This window comes from Gymnodraco acuticeps, unplaced genomic scaffold (genome assembly GCF_902827175.1).
Source record: "Gymnodraco acuticeps unplaced genomic scaffold, fGymAcu1.1, whole genome shotgun sequence".
Classification (NCBI taxonomy): Eukaryota; Metazoa; Chordata; class Actinopteri; order Perciformes; family Bathydraconidae; genus Gymnodraco; species Gymnodraco acuticeps.
The window spans coordinates 2,969,999-2,988,617 of NW_022990023.1; the positions used below are offsets into that span (position 1 = coordinate 2,969,999).

At 42.4% G+C, this 18,619-nt stretch overlaps 1 protein-coding gene across 4 annotated transcripts; it reads left to right on the top strand.

Annotated features, from left to right (window-relative positions):
* Positions 1–432: 432 nt before the first annotated feature.
* Positions 433–17,763, top strand: si:ch211-255p10.4 (serine/threonine-protein kinase BRSK2). 4 transcript variants are annotated; one of them, XM_034214693.1, is made up of 20 exons: positions 433–1,610; positions 1,724–1,818; positions 1,998–2,083; positions 2,884–3,024; positions 3,338–3,454; positions 3,673–3,706; positions 3,893–3,961; positions 4,108–4,254; positions 5,098–5,129; positions 5,268–5,432; positions 6,100–6,197; positions 6,831–6,984; positions 7,084–7,144; positions 8,586–9,216; positions 12,514–12,564; positions 13,160–13,208; positions 13,325–13,448; positions 13,764–13,968; positions 14,432–14,521; positions 15,219–17,763. In XM_034214693.1, the coding sequence occupies exons 1-20, from the start codon at positions 1,526–1,528 to the stop codon at positions 15,428–15,430; spliced, it is 2,646 nt and encodes an 881-aa protein (XP_034070584.1). In that variant the 5' UTR covers positions 433–1,525; the 3' UTR covers positions 15,431–17,763. The 4 variants fall into 4 exon arrangements, with proteins under 4 accessions (XP_034070584.1, XP_034070586.1, XP_034070585.1 ...); XM_034214695.1 differs by having other exon boundaries at positions 8,940–9,216; XM_034214694.1 differs by lacking the exon at positions 12,514–12,564.
* Positions 17,764–18,619: the final 856 nt, after the last annotated feature.

The window sequence follows — 18,619 nt, forward strand, 5'->3', positions numbered from 1 at the left end:
AGGCCTATACAGTTGCATAAAATGGAAATACTGAGGTTATGTAATTACCTCCTTATTGTACTTAATTAAATTGTACATATATATATATATATATTTTAATGCAACACAATCCCCACTGCGGCCCAAAGGCTGCGGGACAGCGGTGATTCTGAGAGGCCAGAGCCGGGACAAAACACCCAAGTCCCCCCACACCAGCAGCGTCCCATCCGCTGCCTCTGGCGATGTTTACACTTTTTTTTCATTTTATTTTATTTTATGAAAACAGTAAGGGAGGTGTCCGCGGTGCTGAGGTGAATGCAGAGATAAGCGTATTTTGAGGAAGAAGACCAGGAGGAGGAGGAGGAGGAGGAGGAGGAGGAGGAGGAGGAGGAGGAGGAGGAGGAGGGGAGCGAGATGAGAGTGGATGGAGAGAGAGAGAGAGTGGGACCCGGATGCTGATGCGAGTGAGACGAAGGAAGGAAGAGGAGAGAGGAAAATATCGATTTACGGCAAGAAAACCAAAGGGAGTGTAATTCAGGGGGGCCTTTTACCCTGCGTGAACTATTATTAAAAGTGAGGTTGGGGAAATAAGGCAGTCGATAATTGTGCGAGGTTATCTGCGGATATTTTTTTACCTGTGTATCCGCCGGTGAGGAGGGAGGACACGCCAAAGGAGAGAGGAGAAGATGCTGTGATCTGCAGGGATGTAGAGAGACGGGGGAGAGTCAGGGAGGGGGAGGACTACGCTACGCTAAAAGATGGTTGTTTTGCCAGGAATTTCACCTCGAAATATTGTGAGAATGCGGAGGCCGTGTGATAAATCTAATCGTTTGGCGTTGAACTTCCGGAGGAGTCGCTTTTTTTGACAGCGAGACGGCCGTTGGTCCAGCCGTTGAAGCTAAAGCTAGCCTCGCTGCTGTGTGGGAGAGCGGCGGCGAGGCTAAAACATAGCATGTTGTTGCACCTGTGAAAGGCCTGCCAGAGAGAGTCAAACAGATTTAATTATCAGTGCTAACAACCAACTGGCGTATTTTGACATTTTGTTGGTTAGACACGACCAGCAAATGATATAAATCTTTCAAACCTACGTGGAAAAACACGTTAACGTTCCTCTAATACGATAATTTCAACGTAATATCTACTTAACGTCATTATACAAATAAGCTAATGTACAGGAGTAAAACTCTTTAGTTTGTCATGTTTATCTTTAGGGTAGTGTTCAGTATTTAACGCATACAACAGCCTTGTAACTTGCTCTCATCTCAGTTTCTCTTCAACGTTATACATGTTAACTGTGCTTCAGAACAACTATATTTAGCTTTGTGTATTAACCAGATTTGGATAAAGAATGTTCATGTATCACCCATATGTCAGCAGCAGTTTGCAGTTTTTAAGCATTCACCCAGTCAGTGTATCAGTATTATCACTGAAATAAAATCTGCAAAATTGAGCACCATCTTGTAACTGTATAAGCTGTATAATATCACAGTGATTGCAATAGCCACTGTGCATATAGAGTAGTGTGTTAGCCTCCTTCAAGAGCAGTATGAGTAAGGAACTGTCTCTGAGTCAGTCAGCTCAATATGTTGGGCCCTACCGACTGGAGAAAACACTGGGGAAGGGACAGACAGGTGAGTAAACCCGGCTGGATTTTAAACTACTAAATGTAGACATTTAAACTCTAGATGACGCGTCTTTCAAACATGTCTGTGTCTTATTTTTGCCTCTACATTTTCTATTTCAGGACTGGTCAAGCTCGGGGTCCATTGTATTACGGGTCAGAAGGTAGCGGTCAAAATAGTCAACAGAGAGAAGCTGTCTGAGTCAGTCCTGATGAAGGTACAGTATGAAGCTCGTCAGGTCGTTGCAGTGATCATAATGCTGATTTTAATCAAGATGCTTTACACAAACTGCTCCATATTCTCTATATTTAACTTCTGTATTCTCCTGGCTTGTGTGCTCTCTGCTTTAATATCTTCAGCTCTTTTTCTGCACATCTGTCTCTTCTCTCTAACCAGGTTGAGAGGGAGATTGCCATTCTGAAACTGATTGAGCATCCGCATGTGTTGAAGCTGCATGATGTTTACGAGAATAACAAATACCTGTGAGTTTCCTCTGCATTCAAAAGAGCCCCACAACTGCGCTCTATGCAGTCTGCATGCTTTATTCTGTGGCTGAATACTGAACTTTGGAGCAGGCTGGGTATTAATATTACTCCTATGAACTATATTAATCTCCTATTCGTCAAATCTCCCTTTTCACTTGTTTCTGCTTCGTCTCTTGCATTAAATCTTAAATGTTTTTGAAACAAGAAAATATTCACTAAAATGTTAAAATAAAGATCTTTCAGAATAGACAGGTATGTTAGCTTAAAGTGAAGGCATAACAAAATAAATTACAGGATTTCATATCAATATTTTAGACCAAGAATCATACATTCAAAATGCGTAGTATCTAAAACTATAACGGCCCGTCCACACTACAGCTTCGACAGCTTCAAAAACGGTTTCCAACGCTTCTGCCCATTCACTTTGAATGGGGTGTGTCACTTTTCGCCGAACTGCATTGTGGGAAGCAGAGCGGAGCTTTCCTGGCATTTCAAGCTGCAAAAGTTGAGCAATGTTCAACTTTTGAAGCTTCTGAAGCTTTCGGTGGAAGCGTCAGCCAATCAAATCATATGCCAGTACAAGCTCTAGCCAATCAAACTGCTGCTTGTGTGTCAGGGGCGGGAGATTCATGTGATTGGTTGTTGGTCGAGCTTCAGACAAGCCCAGCTCCAAGCTTTTTTTGAAGCTGTAGTGGACGGGCCGTAAGAGTCTTCAATAATAAAAAAATCAATTTTACAATTTGTTGTCCCTACTACTGTCTTTTTGAAATCACACTGTTTTTCCTTAATGTTGAAAGGTACCTAGTGTTGGAGCATGTGTCGGGGGGGGAGCTGTTTGACTACCTGGTGAAGAAGGGCCGGCTGACTCCGAAAGAGGCCAGAAAGTTCTTCAGGCAGATCATCTCTGCTTTGGATTTCTGCCACAGTCATTCCATCTGGTGGGTTTCTCTGCTGAGAGAGCAGTGGTCCTTAAATGAAACTCTTTAAACAATGAAGAATCCATACCAAGTTGATGTGTCATGGAAGAATAAATCAGAAGCTGTCTTAGTCAGTTACATCAACAATGAATCATAAACATCTCTTTCTAATACTGACTCAATGTTTGCAGGCACTTTTCATCCATAAATATCATTTGGACACATTTTTGTCAGCAAATCAAGTTATACATTAGTGGATTGTGTAGCATGAACAGTTGAAAAGCGATAACCAGTACTGGAAATCTTACAGTTTCTGTTGTGTTTGTGTCAACAGTCACAGAGACCTGAAGCCTGAGAACCTGCTCCTGGATGAAAAGAACAACATCCGTATCGCTGACTTTGGCATGGCCTCCCTACAGGTGGGGGACAGTCTGTTAGAGACCAGCTGTGGGTGAGTACCAAGTGTTTGAGTGTGCTGTTAATGAGTACACCCATTTGAAAGTATTTTGTATTTCAGAAACAGTGTATATCAATGCATAACATAATGAATTCCTCATGATAAAGAGTACATAATGTGCCACTTTTTAAAATACTACTTATTATTAGTAATTACTGCCAATTATTCCAGAATTGCACACATAACAATTGTGCTTTTTTCTTTCATTTTAGATCACCACATTATGCTTGCCCTGAAGTCATACGGGTGGGTGTTTCTCAAATGTTGGCACCTGTAATATAAACCATGCAGATGTTAATTCTACAGTCATTTAGGAGATGTCTTAGATAAGCCCCTAATGAGCTGAAATTAAATCCGTGAATTGAATCAATCAAAGTCACTCGAGTCATATTGCGTTTTTAGTCAGTGTATGATTCATTTTTTCTGTCGCAGGGAGAGAAATATGACGGGCGGAGAGCAGATGTGTGGAGCTGTGGGGTCATCCTTTTTGCTCTACTGGTGGTGAGTCTTTTTCTCCCATTTCACAACACAGTTTGGTCCTTTTGTAAAGACCCCTTTATGTTTCTGCAGTCTTCCTTCCCCTTCTTCAAGTCAGGTTTATTTTTAACCCTTTTTTTGTCCTTTTCATCCCATCCTTTCTCCTACAGGGTGCCCTGCCCTTTGACCATGACAATTTACGGCAGCTCCTGGAGAAGGTGAAGAGCGGGGTGTTCCACATGCCCCACTTCATCCCCCCGGACTGTCAGTCCCTGCTGAAGGGCATGATTGAGGTCAACCCCGAAAAGAGGCTCACGGTAAGAGACTGGGCTCACACCAGGCTCAGAAACATGGGGTCTAAATGCCTTCTAAAAAACTTTTATTATCATTCCTATATTTAAACTGTTTCCAAAGATAATTTTGTCAGATTTACACCTGTGTTACGATACGATATACTTTATTGTCCCCTTAAGGACATTTGTTCTGGACTCTGTCCTGCAGTTCCGCATACATCTACATATACAAACATAATAAACATTAAAATACATACACATATCATCAAATTGCGGTTTGCCTTTCATTCCTACTTTATGAATTTATCGGAATTGACAATATGTTCATGGTAAATTTACATTCCTGTAGTTGTCACTGGAGAGAATGAAAAAATAGAGCCTAAAAATAAAATACAAGATGATCACATAAGAAAGACCAGACTCCCAGAATGTTCCCATTCAATTATAAAAACTTTTCCTTTTCTTATGCAAGGGGACGTTATTCTTTATGTTAACCTAATTTTAGATGATTAAATTGATCGTTTTGCCCCAAAAATGATTGTCGCTGAATTCCTATTTTTAAAACAAATATTTGTTTCTTAAAAATAAAATGTGATTCAAACCAAGCCATTTTAAGAGTTCCAAGCATATTTTAATGATTCATTAGGATAATATCATGAATCACACCTACAGTACTTAAAAAATATCATCCAATGCCTTAACAGAAATCAGAATAACGCATGTAATTGTGATTTAATGTACAATACTGACGAGGGGTTTGAAAGAAAAGTATCTGGTGTGAGGTGTTTACACAGCACAGCTCTGCGGCCATCTGGCTGCGAACAGACTAGAAGCTAATGGCCCCATCTGCCCTGTCACCCTTTACAGCTAGAGGCCATCCAGAAACACGCCTGGTATCTGTGAGTATACGCTCTCTTTTTACATGCTGGACTGTTGAATGAAATACTAATCTAAAGCGATGTGTGGTCATTTTAAATTATTCATTATATCTGTGTCATTCATGTGTGTTTCACGGTGTGTGTGTGTGTGTCTCCCAGGGGTGGTCGTAATGAGCCGTGTCCCGAGCAGCCTCCTCCCAGGCGAGTGTGTGTGAAGCGAATCTCTTCCCTGACGGAGCTGGACCCAGATGTGTTGGACAGCATGCACTCGCTCGGGTGTTTCCGAGACCGAGGCAAGCTCACGCGTGATTTGCAATGTGAAGAGTAAGTATTTAACATAACTGTGTTTAACCGTGAATGCCGCGTGACCTGGAAAACACTCACACTTACTTACATAATGAAGTGCAAGTGAACAGCCCTGCAGTACAACCACTACTGCTCTAATTACAATGGACAGTAATGAGGTTATGTTATAAAACAATTTGAAACTGTTGAAAGATTGAAAAGTATTATGTAACTATTATGTAAGACAATACAGTACGTGAAACATCTAGTTATACTAAATGCATTTATTAAAGACTGCAGTATTTTAGTTACTATTATTCTGCTCACACATTCATGTACTTCATTTATGATTTTTTGTACTGCTGTGTATTGTGGACAGATATTTTGAGAGCTGTGTGAAAGCAGAAAGGGGATACAGTTTCCTCTCCAAAATGCCATGTGAAACGTTAGTGAAAGAAAGCAAGATGGCGGATGAAGCTGTGTGATCCACACCTTACAAAAATCAAAGTCATGGTGCAGTCAGGTGCTCATTGAGAAAACAAAGCAATATTTAAATAATGATTTGTGTTAAAAAAAGCCTGTGTTTTGTTGTTTTGAAGTGGAAAACGCTGGAGATCAGGCACCTCACCATACCTCACCATAACACATAGTTATAGTAGGAGTAGGTATTTGGACCGATGTTTATGTTCTTCTGTTTGTGTCTCAGAGAAAACCAGGAGAAGATGATCTATTACCTGCTGCTGGACAGGAAAGAGCGCTACCCCAGCTATGAGGACGAGGACTTGCCACAGCGCAATGACGTAGGTCAGTCAATAGGGGGCAGGAGGGATCCACACAACGCAGTGAGCTGCTTTTACCAGCCTAGGTTTCTGTGAAGAGATTTTACCGGAGTGTGTGAGTCTGGGGCCAAACACAGGTACCCTCAGAATTATTTACACACTATTGGGTTTTGGATAAGATATTTGTACAGATAGCCATTAGACCAAGAAGCCAGTCAATGTCATCCCCACCATTAGCATCGGCCTAAAGCCTCTTCTGTCTTCAAAAATCATTTAAAATTGGACAAAACTGGACAAAACTGGGTGAAGACGGCTATTCTTTTTGATTAAATAAAGCTACATTTATCACAGTTACAGATGGCACAGAGAGCCAGTGGGAAAATCACACTTTTGAGTACTGTAAAAGAGAAAATAAATGCATAGTGACAACAGAGAGCGAGATGATGAAGATGAAGCCACATTTCTTACTAACAGGAAGCAATAGGGTTTATTTATTTAAAAAAAACACTTTACCAGTACCACTTCAGGGGAAAGAAACAAAGCATATTTTTCAGAGTGACAGTTGCCCAACGTATCCTGCAATGTAAGTCAAACTTAGCCAAAAACTGCAAATAAATGTCGGTCTATCCTTTCATAACTTTATGTCGGGGCTCCACAGCAGACCCTCCTCGAAAGCGCGTTGACTCTCCGATGCTGACGCGCCACGGCCGCTGTCGCCCCGAGAGGAAAAGCCTCGAGGTGCTCAGTGTTACTGAGCAGGGGTCCCCTACCCCGCCTCGCAGGGCCCTGGACACAGCTGCACACAGCCAGAGGTACATATAGTATGCTAACACACATGCATTACACACAGCTTCTCGTTGCTCATACTCTTTCTTTGCTGACAATCCTTTGACCTCCACTCTGTTCCCCAGGTCTCGCTCAGTCAGCGGAGCATCAACCGGTCTCTCCTCCAGTCCTCTCAGCAGTCCCAGGGTAAGGGCCTGGTGGCCAAACATCGACAAACTGTACACATTTAACTGTTGCATTGATTACCTGCACTGTCTTTGATCAGAATGCAAGCATGCATTATAAAATATTGAAATCCAACATTATTTTGTATTATTTAACTCCCCCAGGATAGACTCACAATAATCAGGCCTTTGAACGACCCCCCCCCCCCCTGCTTGATTAAACTTTGATTTGGTGTAGAATTCCCTTTGTGTGACTATCCCTTGGCTGCAGCTCAGCAATGCAACACTGTCTGGGAAGCCTAATATTAGCTTAAGATAAGCTTCAGGAAGCATATTTACACAGAACAAGAACTGTCCATTTTGGCCAGTATCACTTACATTTAAAGCACATTAAGAAGGGATCACTTACAGTTACTGGCAGTATGAACAGGAGGAATGATTACACGCACAGAAACTCTTCTGATGGACCCCTGGCTATTGTTTTAAGACAGTCTTCAAAGATCCTATCCTTAAAGCCTTAATGTTATGTGTGTGCTTCAGTGTTGCCCAATCGGCAGAGGCCACAGGGTTAGCATTTCCATCGAGCCCTACAGTGAACATTTAGGTCATGTCATATTCTGATAGTTTGTTGATAACAGTGCCGTTAACCAATTTGTCGTTTTGAATTTTGAAGTATTGATGACATTAAGCTGGGACTGTAATTTAAAGTTATTTATTATGTATTCATTAGTTTTGTGACAATATTCCCATGTTATATAAACAAATGTAGACCTTAACAATGTCTAAGAACGTCATAAATACTGCTAATCATATGTGTTTTTATTACACTAAGTAGTTTCAATGTGTGTTTAGCTATCAATATCAGTGTGCTGTGCCTTAAACTGCTTTTATAAAAATGTAACCACATTCACGACCCCCTCAAGTATCCATTTATCAAGTCTTCAGTCATTCTTACACATCATCACCAGCACACCAGTTCCTCAGATTAAATCTCACCCGACAGGAGGTTTGTGTGGCATTCTTCTTCTGTCTTCATGTCACTTATCTTTCTCATCATGCATGAACTAGTTGTGTGCACCATTCTCAAGAATATGTCATTGAACCTTTAAAAAGAGGATTCCTTTGGGTTTATTGGATAGTTCTCTCATGTTCTAAAACAGTCCATAGATGGTGAATAATTCAACTGCAAGCAATAACATCTTCACTGCCACTGTCTTTAGTCACTAATGTTTAACCCAGTCACTACCACAATCACATGAAATATGAAGAGCACAAAAAGATGAAGCGCAGACGTGAATGCTTCTTTAGTCACCGTTGCTAGTATTGCATTTGACACTTTCACTACTCACAAGATGCACTCTTTGTCATGAAGCATGATATTCATCTCCATCCTTTCTCCATGTTCCATCCCCTCTCTTTCTTGGTATCCATCCCCCCACCCCACAAACTCCCCCCCTTCCCAGTCCTATCAAAGCCCCATCTTCACTTTCAGCCAATCAGACGTCACCTCAGCCACCGCCACCCTCCTCTCAAAGGAGTCCAAACAGGGAAACGCCACCACTCCTCGCTCTGCACGGGCTCATGAAAAGCCCAAAGCTCCCCCCAACCCAAAGACCCAGACCCTGCCCACCAAGGGACCGGCCGACCGACCCCACCTGCAGCCCATCAAATCCCTGCCTCTGCACAACCCATCCTCCCGCTCACCCTCCCCCTCTCCACTCCTGTCACCCATCCCTCGTTTCTTCTTCCCCTCGTCTTCTGTCCTTAAGTCAGTGACTAAGAGCTTCTACCCAAACTCTGCCCACTCTGTGCCGCAGGTTACCCCCCAGGGCTCTCCGTTGCCCACGCCCTTGGGCACCCCTGTCCACCACCCTCACCACCCCTCCTCTACCCCGCCCTCCTCTTCCTCGTCCTCATCCTCCTCGCGGGCGGAGGGAGGGGGAGGGGTGGGCTCTCTGTCGCTGACCCCGCCCTCCAGTCCCGGGGGGGGAAGCGGCATGGCGGCCAGCAGCTCCGCCCACTGGAGGACCCGCCTCAATTCTTTCAAGAACAACCTCCTGGGCTCGCCGCGTTTCCATCGCCGCAAGATGCAGGGTGAGTTTGTAGGAATGTGGAGGTGTCGTGATTTTAAGGTCTCAACATTATCTGCACCAGAGTTGACTAAACTAACAAACTGTAGCTCATCAGCTTTAAGAAGTTTTTTCTACTTACACAATAGGACATATTCACTATATGATTATCATGGCCAAATCAATAACAGCGACTATATTATTGAGATAACTATTGAAATAAAACAAACAAATACTGCTTTAAGTCATATTCATCTTTCATCTTGTCATCTTGCCTTTTATTTTGTCAAATAAATTACACTTTTATGTGCGTGGGGTCTTTGGGGAGAGAGACAAAGCGAGAAAGGAAAAAGCAGAAATGATTAAGGAGGCGCTGGATTATTTACACATGTTTCACAGAGGTTCGGAAACTTTTCAGAACACATACCAAATCAAATTTCCCAAGCACCACTTCCCACTGCTGAAACAATTAAAGAGCCACCTTAGCTATACAGTATACAGCCTTTGCTGTTCCTCTGGCCCTGTTAATCCTAGAACCGCGGTAAAGTTTGTTTGAGGTTGGATATTCAACATTCACTCCGCTCTTAATACTCAGTTTCACAGACTGCCAGCATTTAAAGCTCATATCTAATCCAGCCCTTACTCTTTACCACAGGGCTTCCCTTAGGGACCATCAACAAATCACTGTATGAACGACACAAAGCCAATGTTATCGCCGCCGTGCTAACTGAACCATATTAGTGACATAATGCTAAAAACTTGTATACAATTAATTAGTATGATGTCCATGAATAATTTATTCCAAATCAATGCAGCATTGTATTACTACACTGGCCAAGTAGCACACACTTTTCTTTATTGGATTTTAGTCAACTTCCTTTTTATATTAATATTTCCATTAAAGAAGAGGTGTGTCCTACTTGTCCAGTGAAGTAATTCAATGCCATTGGGTTACAGGAAATTGAAGCTAATAAAAATAAATCAAATTTTTCAACCAAAAAAATCTGAAATTCCACTTAAATATACATATAAAAGAGAATGTGGGCTAACATCCAATAAAAAGGTGTGTCCTTCTAGTTATACAACGCTGCATCGATTCAGAGGGTGTTTCTCAATGTCGAGGAACGCTGCTCCAGAGCCACTATTTCAAGCATACTACGTCACCGAGTGCCGCCGAAGGACTGTTCCAATGTCCAGCATACTTGGAATTCTACCGAGCCCGGCGTACTTTGTAGCGAGAAATTTCGAGGCTGCACATGTGTAGACTCCGCGGTCTTAGGGTGTTTCTCAATGTCGAGTACGCTTGCTTGGTAGCACATGTCTTCCGAGTCACTTGCTTCAGAAGCGAGGCAAGAATACTTCTTGGTATTCGGAAAACGAAGAGTGGAACAGGCGACCAAGGCCGTTTCTCAATCTCGAGGATACTGGCTTCCAAGCCAATATTTCAAGGATGCTACGTCATCGAGTGCCGCCGAAGGACTGTTCCAATCTCCAGCATACTTGGAATTCCACCGAGGCCACGTCCTTGGTTTGGGGGAAATTTCGAGGCTGCACATGGGTAGACTTCGCGTCCTTAAAATCCCCACAATGCTTTGCGCACGGACCAATTTCAAAAACCCTTGCGGAGAATGGCTGAACCGATGCAGCATGTGGCGTAGAAAATGTGTTGGTAAATATGTTACTTTGTTACATTTGTTACCACCATAAATGCGTTCCGTGAAAGTAAAGCAAGTTCATAATTAGATAGACATCGTGAGTTATTTATTTTCGGTACAGTTTATGTTGAAACCATTAGAGAGAGTGGCACACTTGTTAGCCTGTTCCATTCTTCTTCGTTTTCCGAAGCCGTGGCTTGGAAGCATACTTGCTTCGTTTCTGAAGGAAGTGACTTGGAAGTACGCGACTACCAACAACTACCAAGCCAGCATCCTCGCGATTGAGAAACGGCCCCTGTGTGCGTCATATGAGAGGCCCCGCCTTACATTTTCCGCCACAGATTTGGGGAAATTGGTCCGTGCGCAAAGCATTGTGGGGATTTTAAGACCGCGGAGTCTACACATGTGCAGCCTCGAAATTTCTCGCTACGAAGTACGCCGGGCTCGGTAGAATTCCAAGTATGCTGGACATCGGAACAGTCCTTCGGCAGCACTCGATTACGTAGTATGCTTGAAATAGTGGCTCTGGAGCAGCTTTACTCGACATTGATAAACGGCCTTAAAATCCCCACAGTGCTTCACGCACGGACCAATTTCCAAATCTTTGGCGGAAATCGTGCTCCATTTAAGGCGGGGCCTCGCATATGACGCACACCTGCACACCTGTTACGGCCCCTACACACGGCGGCGTGCGTTACCGCTTCAACGCTTCTGCCCATTCACTTTGAATGGGGTGACGTCACGATTCGCCGAACTGCATTGTGGGAGCAAAGCGTAGCTTCTCTCGCGGTGCTCGCTGCAAAAGTAGAGCAATGTTCTACTTTTGCCGCCTCGACGGAGGCGTCAGCCAATCAAATCCCGCGTATGCAAATCTGACAGTACAAGCGCTAGCCAATCAAACCGCGTGTATGTTGGGAGAGCCAGACCGCAGTTATTTCCCATATGTAAAAAAATGGAGGAGGAAATTATCGTGGCGTTAGGGAATCACTATATGACCAGTCCCTCTTTACATACAGGGATACAAACCGGAGGAGCCAGGCATGGGGGGAGGTGGCAGAGACAGTGGGTGAAACTGGTAGGTTTTCGCCTGTTTGGGGAGTTTATAGCCAGTGTACTTCGTTTGAATGGACAGCTAGCAAGCATAGACAGTATATTTAGCCAGCATGGATGTAGCATGAATGCTTTGCTTTGTATGTCCGGTGCGGGACATTCATGTGATTGGTTGTTGGTCGCGTTGTTCGTAAAAAATCCCCAAGCTTCAGACACGCCCACCGCCAAGCGGTAACGCACGCCGCCGTGTTCCACAATTCTTTGTTTTCCGAGGCTAGGAAGGATTCTTGCCTCGCTTTTGAAGCAAGTGACTCTGAAGACATAGGCTACCAAGGAAGCGTCCTTGACATTGAGATTATTATTATTTTGTACCACACCATACTTTTCACTTATGGGCAAACTACCACAATGGTTTTCAAATGGTAATTTATTATTGGAAAGTGAAACCCTTTGGTTTAGAGCGAGGACTGGGTCTGCTGACGGTCTGTGACACTGGGTGAGATGACCCTCTGGATCCAGGACATTATTTACGAATATCCAACCTGAAACTAACTTCACCGCCGTAGTTCCAGATTGCTGTAGCCTAGCCTGGTAACATCTTCTCATTTTCTTTCTAGAAGTGGCGCCGCATGGCACCTCAACTGCCGACCCCTCTTCGGCAATGAAAGGTTCGTCTTTCAGGGTCGTGTTGTCAGTTGCCTCTCGACTGTATTTTTTATAGTTATTATAGTTAATCCAAAATTTAAATTTATTCTGTTTTAATCATTGACTGAAGATTTAAAATCGGACTGCGTTAAGCTAAGTTAGTTAATTTCATGCTGTGTGTCAGACATGACATCATTTCATTACTAAAACATTCAAATGATTAACAACTCATTTTTACACTTTCATTGTATTTTAATGTGTAAAAGTAAAAAATAACTGTTACTCAAAAATAATTAAATGACACATTTTCGGACTCGGGCCAGTTGGAGGGCACTTTTGGGTATGGCAAGGCTCTTCTGTACCACCAGGTGAAACAAGCGGACCAAAACAATAATATTATGTGTATTATTAGAATAATATCCATCTTTAATTTGTTTTTAGTATCATGCTATCATGATGTCGTTCTAACACTGACAAACATCCATTTTCTGTTCCAGCATACAGTGTCCTGACCTCTTTAACCCGCATGGATCATATCTTAATATTTTTTTCCCTCTGGCTTCCAGTTGAAGATCATCTATTGAACTGCTAATATTAAAAGTGAGTTGTCTCTTTCAGTTCCTACATCAGAAGACATGTCCAGTCTAACACCAGAATCCAGCCCTGAGTAAGTCGAGATAAACGGGTGGAGTTGTTTTAACTCTTGAAGGCTTTGTGTTTGTGAGGTTTATTTTGGCTCTGTGTATTTGCTTCTACTGTATATGTTTTCTGTCTGGCTGCCAGGCTGGCTAAGAAGTCGTGGTTCGGGAACTTCATCGGCCTGGAGAAGGAGGAGCAGATCTTCGTCGTGATCAGAGACAAACCTCTGAGTTCGGTCAAAGCCGACATCGTCCACGCCTTCCTGTCTGTGAGTATCTGAGCTGTTCTGTCTTCATTCCTCTCACTATCAACACTTGTTTGTAGAGGCATGGCTCTCACTGGCTATAAGGACTTCACACACACTCTCATACTGTACGCATTTCTTTCACGTTTTGTTTATTATTTGAATCTTGCTCACCCGTGGCACGTTTATCTATCACTTTGCTTTCACCAATAGCTCACTCTGTCTCTCTTCTCCTCACCCTCACCCTTTGTCTCCCTATACTCACGTTTGTACCCGTACCTCTCCCGCCTCGTAAGTCTGTCGGTCTCTCTGCTTCTTCTCTCTCTCCCAACCACACAGATCCCGTCGCTCAGTCACAGCGTTCTTTCACAGACCAGCTTTCGGGCCGAGTACAAGTCCTCCGCCGGCCCTTCTGTCTTCCAGAAGCCCGTCAAATTCCAGGTGGACATTTCTTTTTCCGAAGGCGAGAGGGAGCGAGAGAGGACCGAGAGGGAGGGCAGGAGGGAGACAGGAATCTACAGCGTGACGTTCACCCTCATTTCAGGCAAGTTGGCCGATCATTTAATTGGGAGTTTATTCAACTCCATTTAAATTTTAAAAGAAGTTTTGGTCGTACTTACTTAAAATAAAAAAAATGACATAACTAGTTTCAAACTGAGTGAGGAGTTAATTGAGAGGATCAATAATAATTGGTTTATCTAGCCTTGGACAGAGCCTGGCTAGATGTTTCATCCTGTGTCCAGTCTTTATGCTAAGCTAACAGGCTGCTGTCTGCCATATACTAATCTAACTTTGATTCAAAAAGGGAACATTTAATAAAAACATGTTCACTTATTCTCTGATCCTGACGTTTTAAGGTTGTATTTTGTATAGACATTGAGAACTAATATCTGAAACTCATGACCTATTTGACAAATAAAAAAGATATCATCTGGAAATGTTAAAGTCATACTTTCAGTTCTTAAAACGTAAGCATAATATTTTTGCGTGACTCGGTGCATCTCCAGGTCCGAGTCGCAGGTTCAGACGAGTGGTGGAAACGATTCAAGCCCAACTTCTCAGCTCTCATGATCAACCCATGGCGCAAGCCCTATCTGGTGAGACTGCTTATTCACGCTTGTGCTTCCACCAGAGTAACAATATGACATTTTCCATGTTTGGATTTATTATTCTAGGTATGTGCAGGGGCATTTATGTGTTTTTCTTGCCTTTTTATGTTTTGAAATATATTTTATTGACCAAATACTTCATTTCCTTGAGCTTGAAACGTCTCTTGGTATTCACAGATACAGACACATATAGGTGGCCCTAAACTAACTTATTACACCATGAGCTATCTGAATATATGCAAATGTATTATCTCGTTCACACTGTGGCTTTTGTAGAATCATTAAACATTAACTTATATTGTTGTTTGTTTAATTAGATTTCAAGGCTATGGACCTTTTTCTATTCAAACCATACTCTCGAATTTTCTTGGAAATTCATAGGCTGAAGTAGTGCAGTTGATCGTTCAATAAAGGAACTGAATTTAAGGCTTACCCCCCATTTCTGTAATCAAACATTCCATAGACACTAAAGCATGTATACGGCTGTGGTGGTGTTGGGATCAGGGGAGTGCAAACCCCACTGCAGTCAGCATGTCGTTGTGTCCCTGGGCAAGACACTTCACCCCAAATTGCTCCTGTGGGGATTGCCCACAGTATTGAGTATGTAAGTCGCTTTGGATAAAAACGTCTAACAAGTAACATGTAATGTATACGTCGAGAGTGACTTTCCTGTTCTCGTCTGCTGATCCCTTCCCAGATGAGAAGAACGGCCGGCCCCACGGGACCCCCACCCGCCAAAACTCGAGGCGCTCCGAGGGTGGGGGCGACAGGTGCGAGTGGGGCGACCGGGCGGACGGAGGAAGCATCGGAGGCAGCGGGGGGGTCCTGCAGCGCAGAGGCTCGGCGAAAGAGAGAACCCGACTGCTGTCCTCCAACGGAACCCAATCCCAACCGTAGGAGGGAAGTGAGTCAGTGCAGCGGGATGCCTGAACCACAGCGGGAAGAAGACAGTGTAACTTCATCTCCAAGTGTCCCTGCAAGCCATGAGCTACTCCTTTTCCTCCTTGACTAAGTTATTGAAGGTGCAAGGGTTGAGTATTTCTCTGTCACGCTTTTTTCCCCCTCCCAAGTCCACATTGTTTTGATCTTCTGGATCTCCAGGATTCCTATCCCTTAAATGAGAAGTGTTAAGGAATCACCCTTTAAGGGAAAACATATAAATGTGAATGAGCAGTTTGGTATCCCTCATAGATACAGCTTCACAGATCCAACTAGGAATTTTGAAGTGCTAATGTGCATGCCAGTTAGCAAATCAGCCTGCTAAAGGATGCTGAAATGATCAGATAGGCTAGTCTACCATATCGTCGTAATACAGTATCTGACACCAAAAAGAAGTAACAGTCTTGTGACGGTTCTCAAGATTACTCTTTAAATTAACCAGTGCGCTCATATCATTATCAAGCAACATGCAGTCCATACTGAAAGAAATATAGATGTATCTCTGCAGAAGAACCCTAAGAGTTAGCAACCGGCTCCCACGTCAGTGAGGAGCTGAGCAAAAGGTCCTGATTTTCTCAGGAGAAACAACAGCCTGGAACTCCAGCGGTGTCTTCTCCTGAGCTAAAGAAAACCAACCAAGTAAGCTAAGTAAGTGAATGTGAAAATAAATATTTTTTTATTTAGTTTGTATTTATTGTTTACATATTTATTTCGAGGATGTCAGTAGCACAGTGACGGCAGTACAGACAGAAACACTCGACAGTGCCGGAGAGGGGACGTTGCTTTAAGAAGGCGTTAAAGTTCAATGTTTTGATTCTTTTTGTATTTTCTTTTTACTCAGAGACAATATGAAACAATGCATCTAAGATTTTCACGTTGGACCCTTTTTGCTCTGAACAAAAGTATTTTTTGATTTGAACAGAAATATGAACATAACTATATGAAGAAAAAAAAAACATTATGCGTGAATTGTTCCATGAACCTCATCCCTGCTGTTTGAGGCCAGAGTAAGAAGAGTGTTCCTGGCCTGTGGATCAAACAGACGCCACCTTTCTCGTCAAGCTTGTCTCCTATTGCCATAGTATTTATGTACTGACTCAGAACAAAATGAAACGACAACAAAAAAAACAAATTGATCAATGGACATTTTCATGATGCCGGACTCTAAAGGCTTGCGATGTCAATTCCTCGTTGTGCAGGACTTCAAAATGGGAAGCAAGCAAAGAGTCTCCTCACCCCGGGATCCTCACTTCTTCAGTGTTCACCAACAAGCCAAGTAGTCCATCACTGCACCCACGCTCACCACCAGAGAGTCGCACCATCCTGCAAGCAGACGTAGCAGCTCGGACAGTCACGTAGTCCTCCAGCACTCGATCAGACTAGTCGATGTTTTTCACCAGTCTTCCATACAGCACAATATGCAACAAAAGTGCAGAATGTTTTCAGAGAGACACACAGTGCTACAGTTCTGGTTATTATTTCGTTTTTTATATTTATTCACTAACGTATCCATCTATTTATTTTTTTGGTCAGGTCGTTGATTGTGTCATGTATTTGATTAGATTTAATGCCAACAAAAGCTAATACAAGTTGCCTATTTCAATTCTCATTATCACTGTTTTTTGAGCATCACTGACAAGTTGCTCTAATCTTCCCTCTCTGATGATATTTGCTTATGTCACATCATATTTATCGCGCTTATCTCTGGTAACGCGTGTGTGTGCGACGGGTGGATGGCGGCTGAGTGAGAGTGAGATGAAAACTTTGCAGCAGATGCATTCTCAGCGTACAGAGTTTTCAACTGACCCAGGAATACTACATGAACTAACAGCCAAACGCTAACAGGCACATCATTTCTCTCATGCATTAAATGCTTGCTATTTTGCTTCATCTCTTGCTTTTTAGCCTTGTCCCCTTTGACCTGTCCGTCTGCCTCTTCACCCGTTGTGTAGCCTTCATCACGAGAGAAACTGTACAAAGTTGTTTGCCTCACTGTCCGTGCACACTCTTTGATTGCTCACCATCACCACTTTCATCTTTCCTCGTCACGACGTCACCTTCACTATCATTGACCCAACTCTGGCTAAGATTGTAAACTATTCTCCATTCATAAGGGTCAGTAGAATAAGGTGTATACAAAAAAAAGGAAATGTCTATCATAATTTAAATATAAAAGGTGCACTATTATAACTATTGCCTGTGATAAAAAGAACAATTATGATTGAATTGATGGTCAAAATAAAGAGAGATCCACCTTATTGTTATGGTTACAATAATAAACCCTAAATTCATGTGTGTGTCTATTTAGTTTCTGGGCTAAAATGTTCTCTGTTCATTCTATGTGGCTGTTTTTTTGGTACCACTTTATAATAAGACTACCCTTATAAAGGGTTTACGAACAGTTTGTATTTCATTTATTAATTTGGTTGTGAACACTTTATAAATCATTAATAAGCTTTTATAAGACATGAGATAAACAGGGCAACTGTGACCGGTTGCTTGCCAAATAGTGAGCCCACATGTATCTACTGCTAAGCCTTATTAGAAATGGTAGTAACTCATTAATAAATGGGAATGTGTTTTATACTTTACAATAAGGCTCTCTTTTGGCAACTATAAATGTTAGTAACTCGTAAATAAATAGTCATAAAGAGATGCCAAGAAACATCAAGACGGAAGGGGGGGAACCAACTCAGTGAACAACAGATACCAAGGATGCTGGCTGATGAAGACGAAGTAAGCTAGGTAGCCAATATAAGGCTTAGTCATCTTGCCAAATAGTGAGCCTGTGTTGATGTATGAAAACTATTTTAGAACTGGTTCTTAATGATTAATAAAGTGTTTACAACCTAATTATAAACCCTTTATAAGGTCAGTCTTATTGTAAAGTGGTACCATTTTGTAATACTCTTCACAAAGGCCAACAAAGTAAGCTTTTAAGTTCTATCATCTGCATGCAAACATGATTTGATCATAATTATAACTTTAATCTCAATGGGCATTAACGTTCAAACAAGATAAACATACGCTGATAAGGAATTATTAACCTTAGAACAGTCATTTTTTCCAGAGTTTTTTTAAATGACTTATGGTTTTCAGTGCAGAGATGGGAGTTTCTAAGTCCACTTAAAAAAACGTAACACTTTT

Excerpts from the sequence above, each read along its gene's own strand:
- si:ch211-255p10.4 (XM_034214693.1), top strand. The coding sequence starts at position 1,526 with ATGAGTAAGGAACTGTCTCTGAGTCAGTCAGCTCAATATGTTGGGCCC. Across the intron at positions 9,217-12,513 it reads CCATCGCCGCAAGATGCAGG|AAGTGGCGCCGCATGGCACC; the intron begins GTGAGTTTGTAG and ends TTTTCTTTCTAG. Across the intron at positions 12,565-13,159 it reads CCCCTCTTCGGCAATGAAAG|TTCCTACATCAGAAGACATG; the intron begins GTTCGTCTTTCA and ends TGTCTCTTTCAG.